Here is a 21925-nt window from a genome sequence, read left to right as displayed (position 1 = left end):
AAAAAAATTTGGAGGTTTTTACAAGCTCTGAAAAGCGAAAGGTCTCATAATACAATATGAACAGACAGGGTGGTCATCAAAAAAATGGTAATTAACAAATAGATAATCCTTGACAGTGCTCTGTTTTGTTGTAAAGCACTCAGGGAGCGGTTAGAGTACGAAAGAGGTGTAGAGAGACGTAGTCGAGTGTTTCTTCCCACTTTTTGAGTGTTCTAGACGCTTGCTTAGTGCTTCACAACTGAACAGAGCACGGTCAAGGGTTTTCTATTTGTTTTATAAAAAAAAGAATACGTTGAATTCCCCATGCGTTACTTTAAATTTTCAAAACAAACTTTATTTTCAAAGCGAACGCTACATTAAGCCAATCAGAATCAAAGACTAAAGCTGTCAAAAATGTCGAACCATTAAAGTTCACAAACCATCAAAGTTCACAATCTGCATTAGTTTACAAACTGAAATAGTTCGGCTGGTCGAATTTAACATGATTGCCAGAAGTCTTTTGTAGTCTCTTAAACAGAATCTGAAAGTGGAATGTTCAGTGAAATCCGGCCGAATTGTGGCTCATAAAAAGACACAAGTTTTTTCACATGACAGTTCGAAAACAAGCTGCTCAAGGCGTGTGTTTTATGAATGAACGACAGCCGAATTCACAAGAAATGAAGATTACTTGTGATGACAGTGCCGTAAAACTTGCCTGCTGTGACTAATGTGGCCTTCCCAACGCATCGGATATCAGAGCAAGCTCTTAGTTGTTCTCTCGAAGGGCGGCCGACTGATGATTAAGTCGACCGACTGACTGATTAAATCGTCCCCAGATAACATGGGGTATAGCTCTTTTATTAAAAAGGGAAAACCTTTTATGAGGCTTACAAAGAAAACATCGTTAGTTTCGGTTTGTCTTGAGGCGTTCCGAAGTCGATATGGCGGACAACTCACTTGCCCAGAATTGTAGTCAATGAAATTACAGACAATCACTTTCACAAGACAATAATCAATTAAACTCAAAGGCAATATATACAACAAACCCGGTTAATGGTTATGAATTTAAGGCCAGGTTACTACAATGTTTTTACAATGGCGCCGTTCAGAGTCTAATTTCCGAAAAGTTTGTTAACTCTTTGGAAACTCAAAACGCGGTTGGTTACGATAATTCAATGCACAATTTTTATTGGTGAAGATACAGACGTCTAACTGAACTCTATTTCTTTTTGTTAAAGATCAGGGTTTTTCCTCTCGGATGGCTCTCGACGAGGTTCTCTAACTTATTCAAAATACGGATCGAGAGAGCGAGGTTATTACATATCTGGGTTCAAACAGAGGTCTGAACAGTGAAATAAGGCCCGTTTAACTCTCCAATCATAGTGCAAGTACTAACACACAGATATAATGAATAAAAATATGGATCAGGAAATACTTCCCCAGTAAATAAACTGTGTGCGACCAACAAGTGAAAAGTGATTTGATTCCCAATGTGATAGCAGTTCAGTCGAACTTCTCATCACGGGCATCACTTTGTTGATACTTTCTTACAGTTCAGCAAGTTTATAAACAAAAAAAAACCAGCTTATAATATGAATATGTTTAGCATTTTATCTACTGATTGGGCCGATCTCTTTGCTAACCTCATCAACTACACCTCTGTCTGAAAATCAAAATGAGCGTATGGTTTAATGTGTTGATGCCGTGTTACATTCTTGCAATATGTTGTCGAGTTTTTGATGTAACCCTCCAGATTCTGTCTAAAATCTTCGAATAAAATCTGATTTCTGTAAATTAAAGGAGCTTCCTGTCGAATCGTATCGATGTAACCTCTCCACCTTTTGTTTTCGTCCTTTAAAGACCTTGGGTATGAGCGATGTTTTGAATTTCCCGCAGTAACAGGCACAAAAATCAATGCCTGACCTCGAAATATCAGTTCCACAGCAGAAAACATGTAGATTTGCGATGACCACCAGGTTATTCTTTCATGCTGCGTACGGTAAGGGAAGAGATGCTCCATAGATTTGTAGTGAAATGCATTTAAAATAGCATCATACCAGACTACTGGAATCATAAGGGAGCTGTCCGCCTTTTTACATATTTTCTTTCGTGTCTCATTGGTCCAGATGGCTCCATGATGCCCTTTGTAATCCAAAACGCCAACTACAGGCTCGTAATCTAGGAGCCATTGTTCGAAGACTCTAAACGGCGGAAGCCTCTTCATTTGCGGAGGAGCAAATGAATTGAAATTCAGCACCACATCATCATCCATAAAAATGTAATAATGGTATTTTGGAGATCTCATTATGGCAGCAAAATACAGCACATTTCGTCCTGTTCCCCATCCAATATTGGGATAGAACAGATAAGTGATGTGAGGCGACTTTTGCACTTGACATTTGGTACGAAAGCTTAGCACTATGACATCACAGTTACATGTCTCGGGGTCGCCGATCTCGGAAGAAGAGGCAAAGTTTGAAGGAAAGCATTGTTCTGTTTGAGTGAGATAAACGAAAGGCTTTGGCGATGAATTATTTGTGGGTTCTTCTGTGACTGTATCTTGAGTTGGAACAACCTTTCGAAAGACGATCTCATCTAAGATAAACAAAATGTTGAAGTTTATTTTGAAGTATTCGCAATTAAGTCTGACCTAACCAGAACTATTTAATTTAAAACAAGGGAAATTGATTCAGTGTAGAACTTTGGAAATAGTAAATCGTTACGCTTTTTACGTTGTTGTAGCGATTGGTGATCTCTGCAATGAAAAGAACTTCCAGAATGATTACCTTACTTAGAAAAGAAGAAAAAAGTAAAAAAAAACAAACAAAAAAAAAACAATTTCGAGACGCATGAAATGAGACCAATTACGATGAGCGAAGTTTTAGAGATGATATCTTTTCCTAGGCTGCATTTTCGAGTTGGTTTTCCTTCCACAAGGAAACAAACAGCATCGGCGGAATCAAGCTCTTCGAGGTTAAGAACATGCTGCTAAACAATTTGCTAGATATTCTACTTCTCTAAGAGACCAAAGTCGATGACAGCTATCCAGATAGCCAGTTTTATGCTAAAGAATTAAAGGCAAATCGACAAGATAGAACAAATTTCAAAGGTGGCCTCATAATTCGTGCAAGGTCCGACCTTTAAACAAAGCGCGTTAAAAATGCCAAAACAGATCGTTGGTTTAGAATCAATTAACATTTAGGTCAGAACTCAAAAGGACTCATAAAGATCTAATTTGGGTTCGTCTTTACAGACCTTCCAAATGACCAGAGAAATCTGGTCATCCGAACGGGAACGAGCAATTGAATTGATCAGCAGGCTTTCGGACGATTACACACTAATTGGAGACGTAAATTGTAACATTCTCGAACCCGACAAGGAGCGGCAACGTTGGGGATACATTTGCTAAACCTTTGCTACGTTTACAATCTAAAAAGCCTGGCAAGTACGCCAACTGGAGCTACGGCAAATAGCGACACTTTTATTGACGTAATTCTAACATCCAAAAGAATTAAATTTTTGAACGCAGGTTTTCTCAACCCAGATATAAGTGATGATCATCTGATGTATACCGTCACGAGAGCTGCATGCCCCAAAAGGGGTCCCAAGACTTCTATGAGGAGAAACTTTAAGAAATTTGATTCTGTACGATACAACGAAGATGTTCTCTTTATTCCTTTCCATGTTGCTAGCACCTTAAAAGACATCAATGATGTGTACTGGGCATGAGAAAAACTGCTAAAGAGACGTGCTTGATGATCATGCTTCCTTTTTAAAGAAGAAAACTACGAAACGATAACCGCCCTGCTTTAACTCGGAAGTGATAGCCGCTATTTACTTTTGAAATCAATCCAAGTGCAAACATTATGTCACGAAAGATTAAAGCGATTGGGAAAAGTATCGACAACAGAGAGATCGCGTTGTTAGCCTGAGAAGATAAAGAGATACTTCGCCAAGCAATGTCTGAGACTATTCATTTAACTGAAGGCGAAACCATCACTCAAAAACAAAACAAGATTGGAAATATCCTAAATTAGCACTCCCTTAGCATAAGCACACCGGCTGTGAGCGACCTGAATGATCACGCCAGTATTCCTTTTATCAAAAAGCATATCTCTCCTAATGAATTTTTTAACTTCAGCTCAGTAAGTGAAGCTAAGGTTTTAGCCGGAATCACTTAAGTCACTCAACATTTGGAGAGCTACAGGATGCAATCTTATCCCTCTAAAAGTGTTAAAAGGATATTCCAGTCTCAGCCAGTGATGCGAATACACGAATTGTACAGAGAAACTAAATTTTGCATTATAGCTGTAGTTTCGAGTTAGATCAATGACGAGGGCCTTTTTCTAAACGCCAAGAAAAGGGAAACCTAAATATTCAAAAGATCCAATTCCCAACACAAACAAACGGAGGAAGAAGATGTCAGCTTCCTTAATCTATGGAACACCAATAGCCTTCTATCACCTGCAAAATCTTAGGTGTTCACAGGTGCTCAGCTGTACATGAGTTGGAAGCATTTGGTATTCAATTTCATCTTTGTTGTCATGCATATGTTGGAAACTTATAATACCGGTAGTTGCGCTTTAATTTGCTTATGCTATTGAATTGGTTATGCTTCTCCAACTGAAAGGAGGCACTGACCCTTCGAGAACGCCGCTAGAGGTCAATAAAGTAAACCAGTAGTGTGGGCGGGAAAGCGTTGACTAGCTCGAAACTAACAGAGAGTCAGAGCGATCTGAAACCCGATACACCGGAAAAGCCAAGATAAACTGATCAAGGGCGTGTTCTCTACGATAATTACCATCATCATCCAGGGTGATCATTGTACGCTAGTTAATTTTGAAAACTAATTCAAAACGATCTTCAGTTTGTTATCTTGAATCTGCGATAGCATTACATTACAAAGGGGTAATTTCTGGTGAACGGGACAACACGAAGTAAATAGGCCTCTTAAGCTTTTGGAAGCGTTGTTATTTCCCTAGTTCGAAATAAGTTAAGTTACTTTTATTTTCCCTAATATTAGCCTGCGTCTTAATTGAGATTATGACGGTATAATTCATCCGATAAGCATATAATGCTGTGAATCATTTCCAACTCGTTGACTTACCCGTTGTGCTGTTGCTGTGAGTGGGCTGGCTAATTTCCCGTCCGAACTTCACTTGGTATGAGGCGTACATGAGAAAGGTGGTCAAACCAAGGATAAAAATCGAAAAAATGCTAACTTTACGTGTCGCTGTAAAGATCATTTTTGTTCTGTTTAGAGTCACCCGTCATAAACGTTTAAACCTGCGGATAATAAAAATATTTACTCCTATGATAGAAAATATTAGTTCATCGCGAAGAGAAGGATGCAATCTAATAAAAATCGCGATTTTGAGACGCCATTATTAAATTGTATTGGTCGAGGTGAAATATATTGTAGTATTGGGAAGAGTTGTAGAGCGACGAAGCTCAATGGGACAATTTATTTTCTCCCAACTAGCTAGCCGCTAATGTAATGCGATATTGACGTCTCAAAATTCCGACTTGTTTTATATCGCGATCCACCCATTACAAACATTATACTACAAGCTGAGAAATCTCTAAAAAGTAACTGTCTTAGATCAAAATTGTTTTTTTGCAAAATTTGAAAAACAGTCAAACCTGTATAAAACTAAGAATAATCTTTCAAGTAATTTTTAATCCATATTTCTCCTCCAAAAAAAGTAGCATTTTTGAGCGAGATTCTGTACAGTTAGTAGTCACTTAAGGCATCAAGTGGCGTTTTGTATCGTTTTCTAAAATACCGCTAATGTGTGGAACCTGTATTTTTAGCGGTCAACTGATATCAAGTAGAAGCCCCGCTGTGATTTCCTATTTTTTCACACGAGTTATTACGGCTTTTCTCCGGGCTGGAAATCCTTGTTTAACACCGTAGTTTACATGATAAAATCGTTTCTCTCACGATGTGGTCACCTCGGATGTGTATCGTGACATTTCGACAGCCTATATACTGTCAGTCTTCCTCGTCTGGTGAAGCTGGCAGTATGCAGTCCAAACGTCGCAATCCACATCCGAAGTGACCACATTGGGAGACAAACTATTATATTTCTCTTGTGAAGTGATTGGATAGCTAGGAGTTGTCCCACGAACCGTTCGCACGCAGGGACCAGGATAATTTGGGAAGACAAGTTCTTGCGACTTCTCTCACGAATTCAAACCATTTCGAATTCACGGAACAAGTCGCAAGGATTATATTTTGAACCCTACGACTAGACCATCTGATGAAAAATTTGGATGGTAGTTCATTTGAAGGGACCTTTCACGTGTGCCGATCTTAATGTAACTGTTCTACCTCTACAAACTAACATCAGAGCAAACATCAAACATCCGGTTGTTCAAAGGATGGATAAAGTTATCCACTGGATAAGTTTATCCGGTGTATAAGATTGCTATCCAGCGGATAAAAAGCTGTTGCAAAAAGCACGGATAGCGAGCCGTATAATTATCCGACGGCTAACTCGCTGTCCAGGCAGTTGCCATGGTGATAACCCAGGCGTTACGTGATCTTTTCGCTCGCTCGTGCTAGTTGCGAGACAACAAGGCACAAAATATTGCTTCTTCCCCTGCAAAGCGCGCCAGAAAACCAAAGTTTACACCTGCCGAATGAACAGTTGTTTTCGAAGAGGTGGAAGAAAATATCAAAATAATCAAGAATAAAATTCCCACGACACTTTCTAACAAACTTAAAAGTCGAGTATGGGAGGTAATAACTGACAAAGTCAATGCGCTCGGAGTTTCCAAAAGATCTGCTATGGAAGTGAAAGAAAAGTGGAGAGGAATGGTGAGTGGCATGGAGCAAAGAAAGAACACAGCAAATGTACCACTACAAGAAAGATGACCGGGGGTGAAAAGAAACCAGATTCTTCAAAGGCTACCACAGCCAAAATTATCGAGTTTTCGAAACAGAACCGTCTTTCAGCGGCGTTTCAGGGGTTGTAGATTCTGGCAAGTCCACTTATGTCAATAAAGATCTTGTATAAACGAATAGGAGTTTTACATCGAATTCTCTTAAGTAAAGGGTCATAGTCATGTTATTTTGTACAAATTACATGCAGCACAAATTTCAAGCTCATCAACAGTGGATACAGAAGTTTTTGGACAAGGATGTGAACTACAGCCTGTCACTTCACCCCGTGAACTCCCGGACACCTGTGAAGCGTCAATGCACATTGTATATATATATATATATATATATATATATATATATATATATATATATATATATATACACACAGTACAGCTAAGAGGTACATGGCCAACGCCCACGCAAAACCTTTTCACGCTTTTTGCGTTTTGCGCAGGAAAAAAAAAGCGCGCATCAAAGCGCGTGTCTTAAGCACGCTTTTGCTTTTGTTATTCAACGCAGTCGGCTTGCTTTGTTCCTGGTAATTTAGTTTTATCAACTGAGTTGATAACGTGAATTTGCCACCGTAAAAAGTTTTAAAGCTAACGTTTTGAGCGTTAGCCCTCCGTCAGAGCGATTGACGAAGGGCTATGTCGACTAGCACCCTTGCGTCTTGTTTACTTACATTCGGCGCTAAAATATTCCTCAGTTTTTGCTAAAATAATATAATTGTTTCCTATAATTCATTTTATGGTTTGAGCGTACTCGGCTTCGCGTGACTTGTAATTAAAGATCTTTAAGATCTTATCTAAGATCACTCGTTATTTGGGAAGCATTCTGGCAATAAGGCTATCTTCAGAACAAGGAACGGGAAATGAAAGAACGGGGAGTGGGAAGTGAGGAATGGAGAACGAGGAATAGAGAATGGGGAATGGGGAATGGAGAATGGAGAATGGAGAATGGAGAATGGAGATGATGAATAGAGAATGGGGATGGAGAATGAGGAATAGAGAATGGAGAATGAGGAATGGGAAATGGAGAATGAGGAATGGGAAATGGAGAACGGGGAATGGGAAATGAAGAACGGGGAACGGAGAACGGGGAACGGAGAACGGGTGACGGAGAACGGGGGACGGGGGACGGGGAACGGGGAACGGGGAACGGGGAACGGGGAACGGGGAACGGGGAACGGGGAACGGGGAACGGGGAACGGGGAACGGGGAACGGGGAACGGAGAACGGGGAACGGGGAACGGGGAACGGGGAACGGAGAACGGGGAACGGGGAACGGGGAACGGAGAACGGGGAACGGAGAACGGGGAACGAGGAATGGGGAATGGATAACGAGGAATGGGGAATGAGGAATGAGGAATGAGGAATGAGGAATGAGGAATGAGGAATGAGGAATGAGGAATGAAGAATGAGGAATGAGGAATGAGGAATGAGGAACGGGGAATGGAGAATGGGGAATGGAGAATGGGGAATGGGGAGTGGAGAATGGGGAATGGGGAGTGGGGAATGAGGAATGGGGAATGAGGAATGGGGAATGAGGAATGGGGAATGAGGAATGAGGAATGAGGAATGAAGAATGAGGAATGGGGAATGAGGAATGAAGAATGAGGAATGAAGAATGAGGAATGAAGAATGAGGAATGAAGAATGAGGAATGAAGAATGAGGAATGAAGAATGAATAATGAGGAATGGGGAATGGGGAATGGGGAATGAGGAATGGGGAATGAGGAATGGGAAATGGAGAATGGGGAATGGGGAATGGGGAATGGGGAATGGGGAATGGGGAATGGGGAATGGGGAATGGGGAATGGGGAATGGGGAATGGGGAATGGGGAATGGGGAATGGGGAATGGGGAATGGGGAATGAGGAATGGGGAATGAGGAATGGGAAATGAGGAATGAGGAATGAGGAATGGGAAATGAGGAATGGGGAATTAGGAATGGGGAATGAGGAATGGGGAATGAGGAATTGAGAATGAGGAACAGAAAATGAGGAAAACGGAGTCTAACAGTCGTGAGCACGGTTTCGTGAGCACGGTTTCAAAAGTCAGCGATTTGAAGCTCATGAAAAGTAAGGTTGAAACTCCAAGAAGCAGTTCTACATTACACTTTAAAATCATGACTCCATACAAATTCTCACGTACGCTGTCCAGTTTACGTAAATACCAGTTTCTTGCAGTGTTGACACTTAATATAAATGTTCCGCGCGAAAGGAAATACTTCTTTCATAAGTGCGGTTTTGCTTCGATCGTACTTTTATTCACGCTTATCGTATCGTGATGATAATCGTCATGACAATTTCATCAGACGGTCTTTATTGATTGATAAGAATCAAATACGGCGCCGTGTAGAAGGTGAGTGGAGTTAGGACCTTTCTGCACTAGCAACAAAGTTGTTTATTTAGACAAATTGTCTGTCATCACCAACATTTTACAAGTGCAGATGGCTTGTCCCGATTTGACATATTTTGGCCGAAGCGGATAAATCTTCAGACGCACCGCCGACAAAATTTGCCCCAGTTTAAATTTAGCAAATTGACTCAAGGAACACAACCGTGATAAACTTGTCAATCATTTGTCGTATGAGCTAAGACAAGCGTGTAATTGGATTAAACTCAGTTTTCTGGAAAGGCTATAATTATCATTTACTACAAAACTCGGGGATTCTAAAATTCTAAAATGACTTGGGATAAATCCTGGAAATTGGAGGTGGAATCCTTTCACAACTATGCTGGCCGGTGTTATGAACAGATCAGGCGCAACATTATTCACTTCACCATCAGCAAATAATTGTTTTAGTATAATTGCTCAGGTGCTTTCAAATTCTGTAGGAAAATTCATTGCCTGACGAGGGAATTTGCGTTAAATTGCACGCGAAAACCGATATCACAGGAAACGCAAAGTGATGAGTGTGTTATTAGTTTTCATGTGCAATTTAATGCAGAATTCACGAGTCAGGTAATTAATTTTCCTTGAATTGTATAATTGAATAAAAATAAGAAAAAAAGAAAACAGTAATAACATTGTTTGTTTTTATCCTGAGCACGCGCCCCAGGAAGCCATTTCAAAGTCAACTGTCAGAACTGTCATTGCGTTAGTGAATAGGAAGCCAGGTCAGTCGTACACATCTGAATTTCCTCTATATATACATGACATTTGACCTTGGGGCTTCTTTGGTTTTCGCTTCTTCGTCTTGTTCAGTTGAACTTTTGCTTGTCATTTTCTGGGCCGTGGTTACAGGATTTCCTTGCTTTCTCATTGTTGCGAGCGGAAGAGGTTTTTCATGCCTTTCTAAGAATTTGTAGTTCATTTCAAAACAGGAAAGAACCTCTGGCTCACTTTGAAAAATGCTTTTGCTCAAAAGATGACAACGGTTTTGAAAACACTTTACAATGACGTTGTAGAAAACTTTGTTACAATTTGACGATAGTTTTTATGTTTCTGTAGATGCAAAACTATCACTTAGCCTTGTTTTCAACTCGCAATTCCATGCTTAATACTTTGCTTCTTTGACCAATCAGAATGCGAGATTTTATTCAATTATGCGATTCTGTTGTAAATTTGTTTTGTTGTTGACAGCATTCTGTTACAATTGTTTTGTCCGTTGGTTTGGAGATCATCAGCCAATCTTACTTCTTCCAATCAGCAAAAGCTTCAAATTGTTATTTTGAAAAGTGTCATGGGAAACTTAGTAGCATTTTTTATGCCTTCGGAATTTAAGTTTCTTCTATAGTGTTTATGACTTCATCTGCAACATTGAAACATTGCAAGGTGGCCATTTTGAAATTTAGCACCCCTGTAATATTCACCTTTTGCGAAATGATTATGGGGGGATACGATGCAATTCTCAACCAATTAGAGTGTGTGCATCTCTATTTTCACCGGAACAATTATGCTAAATAAATATATTTAAAACTCACAACATTTTTGAGAAAACACTGGTATCCTTTGGATCCTCAATCTGGGAGCTACTCATTATGTGACCATTTCACTCCTTCTAGATCACTATATATTTTAGTGCAGCTTTTTATTTATTCATTTAGTTATTTATTAGACCAGCGTAATCAAACCTTAAGTTGTTTGTAACTTTCATACACTGGGCTTCTTTTTAACTGCAAAGTTATGATCTGAGACAGCATCTACTGTAAACATTGCCATATTAAGTGAATTAAGTGATTGAACAGTTTTCGCTCAAAAGTTGTGTTATTCATCTTTGGTAATGTCAACAACAACTATTCGCCTCTGAAGTGAGGCAGAAGACAGTTTATAAATAAATCTTTAACTGTTAATATTTGAATTGTTGCGGTCAACTACCCCATATTTCATATCACTGATATACCATTTCCCCAGAAATGTACACAAGGTTAATCACATAATGGTTTTTATTTGGTTGCCTTTTATTACTAATTAATACTTTTATTACCTTTCCTAGCAGTTCCCCAGGTATTTGAACTTTTAAAACTGCTTTTAAAAGCAAAAACTGTGTTCAAATGACCCCACCGATTTTTGGCAAAATCAGCAAACATGACTTTCTGCACATTGACAAAGCTTTAAAACCTAGACCTTCTATACCCTTTTCTGAGCCATTTTGCTTGTGGAAGTGAACTTTTTACTTTAAACTATTCCACATTTGAATATATATCCATATTTAGAAAACCAGAGGGCATTATTATGAAATATTTATAGAATTATATATGATTAAGTTTAAAGGTCATTGATCATTCCATGTCATACCCAAATGCTTAATGCAGAAATCATTACTTACAATGGCACTTTTGGTGTAGTCAATACAAATAACAAAATCTTCATTTATAAGATGTGAACTATTGCAAAAAGCCTATTGTGAGTGTCACTATTTCTTTCAAGTGTATACACTCAATTGCAAAAATGCTGACCCTTAAAAAGCGCAAGCCAATGGCGTTATAGTTACACATGTAAACGATAACCACAATTAGTTGTGTATAGAATACAGAAGCCATTCACACTTTCCTAAAACAAAAAGATTTGTCATTATCTAAGATTTCCATGAATCAACAACAATAATATTTATTTATTTTAGCAATTAAAATACATATCTAACAATCCCTACCCACAAAATAGCAAAGCTAATCAAGGTGGAGGGAAACAAACTTAAAATGAGTTCTTCAATAACAAGTTTGACTGAACAGAGGAAATGACTAGGTGGGCATACATGCATATACAAGATAGATAAGCCAATTAGGTGTTACATATTCCAACTGGAATAAAATTACACAAAAAAAAACAACAACAAATGAAACTATAAAGATTATAATTTCCTAAATTTGTCAATTAAAGAATGGATGTCAACATGAGTATCTTCTTGCATTAAAACGTTCAGCAGCTGTCTATACAATATTCTCCAATCACTGGAGAAAAAGCTAATTTTTTATTTTTATTGCTTTTCGAATCCCTTAGTGATTCACGGTTGTTCCAGCTATTTATTTTCATGCTTTGATAAAGTTCGAAATGATGCATGCTTGTTTACCAGCTTATTCAGCTTGTTATAAAAGGTGGAAAATAACTTGGAGGGATCCTCAGCAGATGGTAAAGACTCCCATGTGAGTTCTGACAATTCCTGCAAAAACATTCACTGAGAGTATTTTGAATAGTCATCAGCTGCCATTTTTCAAGGTTTGGTGGTTTCAATGGTCAATTTAAGGACGCAAAATTGAGAAAAACGATCAGTGAGATCTGAAACAATATTCCCACTAGCAGTATAATATTTGAATTTGTTTAAGAAAATGATATCAATAAGTGAGGCAAAGTTATTTAAACATTTCTGAGCGTAATTACATGTCTTTGACTTAAGAATATTTATGTTGATGTCACCTAAGAGGTAGATTTATCTACCAGTGGCACTATATCAATCAACAGCTTCTTCAAAATATTCCAAGAAGTGGTCAGCAGAATTATGTTGTCCACACCTTCAGTAGAAAGAGGCATAGGAACATATTCAAAATTGTAATTTGGTATGGTTGGATTAAAGTCAACATTCTTGTCATTAATTCTTGTTTCTGTCACTGCCAAAAGACTATAATGAAAATTTAGTTCATTTAAAATATGGGTTTAAAGGTTGTCAAAGTTTTTCCTCAGGATTTGTATATTAGTGAATCTTGAAAAAGTAAAGCCTTGATCATGTAACTATGTGAATATTTCCCATAAAGCCATTGGTTCTCATTGTTCACAAATCATGCTATTTACAGTATGTGTAAACATTATTGCAGTCAAGGGTATGTTTGAGTTTCAGCCCCCTTGTGTAGAAATTTAAAAAAGTTGTAAGCAGCATGCTCTCAAACAGCATGACCAGTTTCATGGCTAGGGTACATGGGCGTGAAGGTCAGCAGCACACCCTTCATCATCCATGTCACAGTCCACTGGCCCTGGTTCCCTTAAGTTGACAGTGGGGTTGTGTAAATTGCAGCAAGTTATTATTATGTTGCATACCCTGTCAGGAGCCATCCTCAATTCTAAGTGTAGCGCATGGAATCTCCGCTTCAATAATCCAAAACTTTGCTCTATGGTACATCTTGTGATCTTGTGTGCTCTGTTGAAATGCTCCCCCTGAGGTCTTTTAGGGTTGAGGTACAGGGTCATGAGGAATGGAGAGCATGCATAGCCACTATCCTCAAGTAGTACACCATCTGTAAGACCAGTCCTTTCAAGGTTACCCCCTATGGCTGATGTCTGGAAAATATGCCTATCATGAGTTGAGCTAAGCCATCTAGCCACAACATCAGTAAACATTCCTGCAAAATTCAACTGTATTCAATACACTACAACTGGTTTTGAACTTTAATCTTTTATGTTTTATGTCATGTAAACAAAATTTTGATAAAGCTTAGGCGTATGGTATTTCTGCACGTGTCTTCCTCCTCTAAAATCGTCATACACATAGGCCCCAAATTTGGAGCAGTAATCGTGGGATCACGTAATTTATTTTGTCAAAATAGAGTATTCCGAACATGATTGCTGCTAACAATGAACTACAGTGCGTAACTAATAACAATTAACTAGCCTAACCCTAAGCAAATTATCCCTTTCTTGATATGGTAAACTTCAAGACATTCCTTGGCCTGTATCTTTAAGCAGTGACCAATTACACGTTATTAAACAATGCTACTTAGTGAGAGAATGCTCCGTAATGCTTTGTTCCAGCACTTGAACCAACGCAGTCCACTAAAAAAAACGTGCATGTTGGAGAACACATTAAGTGATCACCGAAGAATATTTTCATTGTTGTCATATCACCATCGGAAGACTCGATACCCGTTTGCAAAAACAAAATTGATTACACCTGAGAGCAATAGAATCAAACGGGTGATCGCACAGTTCAAAAAGTCAATCATTTTAAATCAATTTCACTCAGATGTTTACAAGGTAAATTGTATTTGCGTGAATCTCGTGATCACATGTTTGATCACATGTTGTGCTCAAGACAGTCTGAGGCTCACTATTCCTAACGTGTCAGAAAAGCGTTACACGTTGGATGCGAAATTTCTACGGCTTTCATGCCCACATTCAGGGTAAAATAACTCCTGTTATATACATGAGATAGTATGCACAGTAAAGCTTAGGGTTAAACGAACATGTTCCCCGTTGCTTAATCAATAATCAGAGCTAGACATATTTGCTTACCTCGATGGTCACAGATGCCTGGACATTTTGATGGAGTGAAATCCTTTTCGGTTCACGAAGTCTGGCTCATTTTCGTGGGGGCAGTTATTCTAACGTGGGTACCATCGATGAACCCAATGACACAAGGGAAACTACCAACTTGAAACAAACCTTCTTTAATGTCGTATTGTTCCGCACGAGTGGACGGAAATCTTACGCAATCGCCTAATTTTGCAGTCATTGCATGTGTCACTCGACAAACTACTCGGGTGAAAGTCAACTCGTCAAATCCTAGAAAAGTATCTTCGATCTCCTGCAGAAACGAACCCGACAAGGACTTGCATTACGGCTGAGACGGCATTGTTCCTATCTGTTTGTGATGTTATTTCGTACGCAGCAAGGTTAACGATGTATTGTATTGCTTCTCGTCCAAAACGAAACCTAGGTCTCAATTCAGAGTCAGCATCAGACTTTAAGCGATCCAGCTGGCAGCGAAAATTCTTCGCTTTATACGACGTTGGTTTTCGGGCAAGTTACACCAAAGAAGATGTAGCTGTCGAGCGAGGTATCCAGTCATTCCGTTCCAGGGTCAGAGTCCTTAGTCAGATCGTTTCACAAAATAGTCGGTGCGTTGCAAAAAAAACAAAACTCAGATCTTTCTATATAAATAATATATATTTTCTAAATGTATAAATGTGGTCTCTGAGTACAGAGTAGCGATCAGAACATGAACGAAAGTATTATTAGTATTACTTACGTAACAGTGAGAGCGTCGTATGCTAATTCCAGTGTGCATTGCGTATCAACGTGAGAATAAACTATGCACGCAATACCGAGAGCTTATGTCTGTCGATTTTTGACTACAATATAGAACAGAGGATATTCAATAAAGTACTACGTACCTGCGTGTTTGTTAGCGCTCGATGTGAAGTGATTGTAAATTCAACATTATCACTCGAAAGAGAGACCTGTTCTGGTTTACGCCCTGACCATGGAACGAAACGACCGTCAAACTCGAGCAGCGGCCATTTCATGTTTTTACTACCCGATGGATACAAATTTATACTACCTACCTAACCATAGATAAGTTTATCTACTGGATAGCGAGTGGATAGCGCTATGCATACATTGAACAACCGATATGACGCAATGGTTAACATTTATCCACTGGAGAGCGATTTATCCAGCGGATTAGTAGTTATCCATCCTTTGAACAACTGGGGCCAGATCCCAAGAGTGCGACTCGAACTGACACGGTCCTCAAAAAACGATTTCAACAGCTTCTAAGTTTTTGTACATCGAGTTACGAGCTTTCTCAAACGAGCGCAATTTCTTTTCAGTCTCCATACGGCTTTGTGTGAAACATTTAAGGTTTGAAAAAAAGCCCACAACTGTAAGCGATATTGCGTCTACGTCTATAAACTCCTAATTAAGTAAAGCAAGCGAGCATTAGATTCTAAGAATGCTTTTGCGATTCAAGCTTGCGCAGAACTCGAAAAAAATTATTTCAACTGCCTCTAAATTATTAAACAATGAATGAAAAGCTTCCTTTGAGCCAGCTCGATTCCTTCTCAGTCTTCCATGCCGAAACTATTATAGTGTATGACGACGTTTACAACTATGAACCAGTCAAACTTGTGCAAATATACCTACCTTACAACAGCTAAGAGCGCTTGTGACGTTCTTTATACCTCCACTTAACGATACAGCCTTATGGTACAACGTGGCACGAATACAATACACAGAGCTAAAACGATTAGATGAGGTTGAGGACAGTCATGCATTATCAACGCCAAGGCCTCTTATGGATTTTGTCTGTTGACTGTATGCTCTCGACCAATCAGAGTTTTTTAAGGACAATAAGTTTCCTTACATGGCGATTGTTTCGATATATGAATCTTGCGTCACTTGGCACTGCTACTCACTAGGTTTAAGGGTCACATGTATTAAAATTGCGTCAGGAGAAAAAGTATATCATTTAAGGATTCTGCACCCTCTTTCGAACACCAGACGCCGAAGGTGCATTTCTGATGCTGTTTCTTTCTTTTCTTCGTCATTTCAGAATAAATCTTGTGCTCAAAGTGTGAGAAAATTCCGGCAGACAACGACAACGTGGAGTCGGGTGCGCAAATCACTACGCCATCATTGCCAGCACCTAGCTCAGGTAAACTTATTACGCCAATTTATCATCAAGTTATTACATATAATTTTCCGCTACCAATTCTTATGAAGTACCATGGTGACGTTGCTGGCAACTGGGACTTTTCGAGCTGCAATGGAGCGATTATGAGATAGCAACAGGACTCGATAAGCGACAAGAATCGGTTCTTTGAGCGACTTTTCCGCGTTCATCGATGGGCAGAGAAGTTTTCTAACAAGAAAATCGACAGCTGTTTAGAAGCCTTGGAAAACTAATCCAGGCCCAACAGAATTTAGTGTATGTTTTAATACGTGTGTAACACAAAGCGTACAATCTGTGCAAAGTTATGTCACACCTCTAAGAAAATTAGCCGCGTCCAGCGAATACGGTGCACTAACAGATGAGCTGATCGGGGAAAGGCTTGTTAGCGGCTTAAAGAATCAAGGTGACAAAGTCAGGCTCCGAAGAATGAATACAGAAGAGCGTGACCTTCAATTTGCAACGAATTTCAAGCTAAGAATTAGAAGCTTCCATGGCAGGGTCACGAATTTTCTGACCGCCCGTAAATTCGAGTAGTTTCTGACCAGTTCAGACTCCATGCGTGTCGACTTCTACTAGGATTTCATGGAATGAAAGAAATTGGTAGAAAACAGCTCAAGTTCCGTAGCTGAAATATTCAAGGAACAATTCAGCAGACGTGGCATTCCAGAAAAACCAGAAACAGACAACGCTCCTCAGTTTACAAGCTATGAATTTCATCACTTTCCGTTCGATTGGGAATTCACTCACCTATCTTCCTTATCACATCACCAGACTCGACGGAAAGGGGGAGTCTGCTGTGAAAATTGTCCAGTCTTTGTTCAAAAATGCTCTCAAAGACAACAAAGACCAGTGATAAGCCCTGTTGCACCAACAAAACACACCAATAGAGTCTCTGGAAAGTAAGCCTGCACAGAGTTTGATTTCTAGACTGATCAGGAGTGTACTTTCCACAGCTTGTAACCTACTGTACCCCAAGATCCCAGAAAAGGTGACTTCAAAGCTGAAATTAAGGCCAAATAGTATCACCATCGCTCCTCCTGTACCCTATCAGAAATTTAAGTTGGGCAAGAGGTCAGAGTTGTACCTCTTCAGAGGAATCAACCTTATTAGATGGGTGCCTGTATTGAGAGGCAATCAGACATGTCTCATGTGGTATAGTCCAGTTCAGAAAACAAAATGCTCCATAGAAATCGGGAATTTCTAAAGCAGGCTGAACAACCAGCTGAACAACCCAAGCTAGTTGAAGGCAGTGACAGCCAGTCTTTATAAAGATGAACGCCAGACTTCAAAGCAGGATTTTAAGTTAGCTGAACCGAAGCAAATTTCAACACCAAAATCTGTTCCAGTCAAGAAAACTGGAACAAGAGTTGTAAAGCCACCTTCGAGGTTCAGTAACTTTGTTGTGTAGTTGACAGTGTGATAATTGACTTCAGCTCAATAGAACTCTAGGCATTCATTTTAGAGACTCTAACTACCGGTTATGTTTATATGTTTCGTTTTCGAAGTAAGCTCACCCCAGAAGAAGGGAGATGTTAGGATATATGAATCTTGCGTTACTTGTCACATAACTTGTTCCCTTCTGTGGTCATTAAAGATAGTTGCTACTGATCACTGAGTTTAAACAGGCGGTGTGCGCACTCCGATTGCGTGCGTTGTGGTAGCTTCATTTTCAATATGGCGGTGAAAGCAGCAGAATTCGGCAGATTTTGACTGAACATTCCGTAAAAGTTAGGCCGTTCCTTTTTCCTTTCACCATAGGTAAATGTAATTTGATTTATTCTGAATGTGTAAAAGTATTTTTTGTTCGTATTTGTCGCGTATTGTATGGTTCTCAAGGACAAACGTGATCACTGTTTTTTTTGTATTTAATTTGAGACCGGATTTCAAGAAGGTCAAATTTGATGTAAGTCGTAGTTTGGAGCCTTCCAAAGATTTGGATGGCTGCTTTGATCCTTCTTTAACAGCTCTGACCAAACGCTCTCAAACGCTCTCCAACGGTACATGTGTTTCCCGCATTTTAAGTGCGGGTGTTTGAGACCGATTATGGCCGAGAAAAGGCTTATTGTTGCGTTACACAGCGTTACTATTATATACTCAATTGTATTGTAAATCTACTTTCCTAAGTAAAAGGAAATTAACTTATCGCGAGTGTTGTATGGTGAATCTACTATCTTGATCACTGAATGAAGGACAGTTAAATTTGAGCTATGAACGGAATCACTTGTCCAATGAATAACTCTACAATGCGCACGGCGACACACCGGGTAAGCCGAAAAGCAAAAGGTAGTCGATCGTTAAAAGGTATTGATAGCTTGAACGACTCCTGCCATTCGCTTGCGCTTTTAAATCTTCTAACCTGAAAGCTTAGCTGTTATTAGGATATCCTTTAATGACTTCCATTTGCGATGTGATATTAAAGGTTAGTTTTAAGGTGTCATTTCCCCATCTGTATGTTCTTGAGGTTTGGCAAAGCCGGATGAGATTGAGTTACAAAAGGTAATATTTTCATGTGTGCGCGCTATTTTTTTTTTTTTTAAAGTATCAGTCTCTCCCGCAGAAAATAACTTCAGAGATACGTTTGTCAAAACCTTATTCTAGGTATTCTCTATTCTTTAAGCATATCTAAAAGTCTGTACGTTTTTTTAATAAACGTTGAGCGTGACGAATTTGGTACTAGGAGGCGTAAGGCTTCTCCTTTCGCGAATCCCGTATTCACGCGTTTAAGTGTATGACATGGAAAATAGTTCGTGTATTAGAAGGTCGCTGCCTCTTTGGAATGCGTTTGCATATCAAGGAGCGATACCCCGTTAAACAACTCACGAGTTTGATATTATTCACACAGCCATCGGCTGTGTGTGTAACTGCTGTCAAATAAATAGATTCTCGGGCAAGACTGAAGTTTCGATTCTTTCTGAATCTCTTCAATTACCTACTAACAACGAATTTGTCAAGGAGGAATAACAGGAGTCGCACAGGCCCGCAAACACTTTTTAACTTTCGAAGGAACGGCAACAGACAGTGAATTTCCATTATATTCCACATTTATTCACGCTATCATGCTGCTACCAGAGATGTTCACTCGACCACAACAGAATAGAAATGACTTATTTTTCGTTTTACCACCATGATGCAACGCAATCAGAGTGCGCACACCGCCTGGAGTTTAAGAGTCACATGCATGTCTTAACAGCATGGCAACACACTATAACATGAAAAATTACTGATGAGTTTTAGCGAGAACAAAAGTCTAAGCAGTCTAGTTTAGAGTAAAAGGTCTCCTAGTTCAATACATTCTTCCCGGGGGTTTTTGCGGTTCAGGATTTCACCTTCGGTTATAAAACGCTTCAATGCTTTGATTGTGAATTGTCATTTGGCTCATTAGAATGTGTCTTTTAACGGACGAATTGTCGTTGTTCAAGACTTGTCGCACGAGATCATGTGGTGCTTTCGATGTAGAGTTTTTTTACATCCCTTGCTTGTAATAAGATGATCAGCGTTTTCTGTAGGCATAGGTTAGTGCTTGAGATGGGGTGAACTGTCACTGTCTGTCTGCCTCACTGCCACTGTCTGACTCAAGAACACACAAAATTTGGAACCTTTGGCTCGATTACTAAGAGACGTTTTGATAGTGATTAATTTTGTCAACAAAATCTAAAAGACGAATATTAAAGCTACTTTACAAGTTATTTTGAAATACCAAAGCTTTAGGATTTAATGGGTCAAAATTTATTTTTCAAAATTACGATTAGGCAATTTTCAAAGGCTTCCAAAGTGTCGTGTCACGGTTAGCGCGTAAGAATGGGTCCTAGCTCTTTTGCACATGTTCGGATCTCAATTGTACCGCCATATTCGAATGGAGCGAAAAATTTCCTTTATTTTGGTATACAATTTGTCTAGTTTGCGACCGATTTCGATGGGTCAAATGGCCGCTCAAGTTGGAGCACTCCCCCTGGGTTTACATCTGGTCTTCTGCGGATCCGTAAAAGCCGTGGGAGAAAGATCAGAGGGTCCAAAATCAGGATTTTCTGGCCAATCATTACCTTCGTTTACATGCAGTATTTACAAGTAGGTAGCTCACAAATAAATTAACCAATTTTATTTTTTTCCTTTAGTTCTCATAGATACGGAATTTCGTATAACACTAAAATTTTGTTGCTAGTAATTATAAGTCTCGAATATATCTGCTACCGGTCGTGTCTATCAATTTTTCAGCTATCTCTTCTACACAATTGCCAAAGAGAATGGAGAGGGGAGTGGCGGATCTACCTTCGCTGCAGTTGTGGAGAAAATCATGCAACAAACGGGCATTAGAGACATCATCGTCAATAATCGAATAACAAATGTCTGAAGGAAAAAGATTGGGACTATGTGTGCAAAGCTAAAGCAAGCAAAGAAGAAAAGTGGAGGTTTCGGTGTCACTTATTCTGTCAAGTTATTTTATCACGAGCTTGATAATTACTTTATTGAAAACGAGCGCTAGAAGAATCTTTAAAGAATTAAATTACCAAGCGACAGAAACTTGAGGAAGAGCTCGACGACACAGAAAGTAGCTGCAAGAATCACAAGAAAAGACTCCAAAGATTCCAACGTGGGTAATTACCACTCGCTTTGCGACTTTGTCTAAAACTTTAATGTTCAGTTAGCTCCGAAAATGATTTGTTATAATTTTATCAGTCTATAGAATGGCATAATTCAGCCGACGGGCTGAGATGCAATTCTTTACAACAATCTCCCATGTGAATATGAAAGCGATCTTCGCAGTAATGAACACTACTTGAGCAGTAGTGAAAATAAGGCCTGAAAAAAATTCAGGCCTGTACGGGATTTGAATCCATGACCTCTGCGGTACCGGTGCAGCGCTCTACCAACTGAGCTAAGAAGCCAACTAGAAGTTTGTGATTATGTTGGTTCTAAATAAACCCGTGAAGTGATGAATAAACGACTGTGAATATATGAAAGTCATATATTTGAACTGCAGATAAAGAATAAAAAAAATAAATGTTTTTTTCAGGCCTTATTTTCACTTCTGCTTAAGTAGTGCTCATTACCGCGAAGATTGCTTTCATATTCATGTCTTTGTCTCCCGCTTATACCAGAAAACCATGGGGTCACCCCCTCCCTCCTGAGGCAAACTAACTTCCGGAATTTATCGTCATTTGTGTAAAAATGGACAACGACCGTTACCATTTTGAATCATGCTTAGAAGCCTGGCTGTTTAACTGTGACTTATTAA

General features: G+C 39.3%; 1 protein-coding gene and 1 pseudogene across 2 annotated transcripts; both read right to left on the bottom strand.

The window, feature by feature from the left end:
- Nucleotides 1-1261: 1261 nt before the first annotated feature.
- Nucleotides 1262-16286, bottom strand: LOC136281797 (uncharacterized). Of its 2 annotated transcripts, XM_066168789.1 has the most exons (4): nucleotides 16164-16258; nucleotides 15413-15495; nucleotides 5087-5265; nucleotides 1262-2574 (listed from the first exon to the last, which is right to left on the bottom strand). In XM_066168789.1, exons 3-4 carry the CDS (start codon nucleotides 5223-5225, stop codon nucleotides 1631-1633), a joined length of 1083 nt encoding a protein of 360 aa, XP_066024886.1. In that variant the 5' UTR covers nucleotides 5226-5265; nucleotides 15413-15495; nucleotides 16164-16258; the 3' UTR covers nucleotides 1262-1630. The 2 variants fall into 2 exon arrangements, with proteins under 2 accessions (XP_066024886.1, XP_066024887.1); XM_066168790.1 differs by lacking the exon at nucleotides 15413-15495 and having other exon boundaries at nucleotides 16164-16286.
- Nucleotides 13212-15087, bottom strand: LOC136281915 (putative nuclease HARBI1; annotated as a pseudogene).
- Nucleotides 16287-21925: the final 5639 nt, after the last annotated feature.

The sequence above is a fragment of the Pocillopora verrucosa genome, chromosome 6 (assembly GCF_036669915.1).
Source record: "Pocillopora verrucosa isolate sample1 chromosome 6, ASM3666991v2, whole genome shotgun sequence".
NCBI classification, from domain to species: domain Eukaryota; kingdom Metazoa; phylum Cnidaria; class Anthozoa; order Scleractinia; family Pocilloporidae; genus Pocillopora; species Pocillopora verrucosa.
Note: the sequence above shows the minus strand (reverse complement) of the source record. Positions and strands in the feature narration are given on the sequence as shown.

What these genes read in the sequence shown, in the direction of transcription:
- LOC136281797 (XM_066168790.1), bottom strand. Translation starts at nt 5,225, where the DNA reads ATGATCTTTACAGCGACACGTAAAGTTAGCATTTTTTCGATTTTTATC. An exon ending in TCACAGCAACAGCACAACGG is followed by an intron (nt 2,575 to 5,086) that starts GTAAGTCAACGA and finishes TGTTTATCTTAG; the next exon opens with ATGAGATCGTCTTTCGAAAG.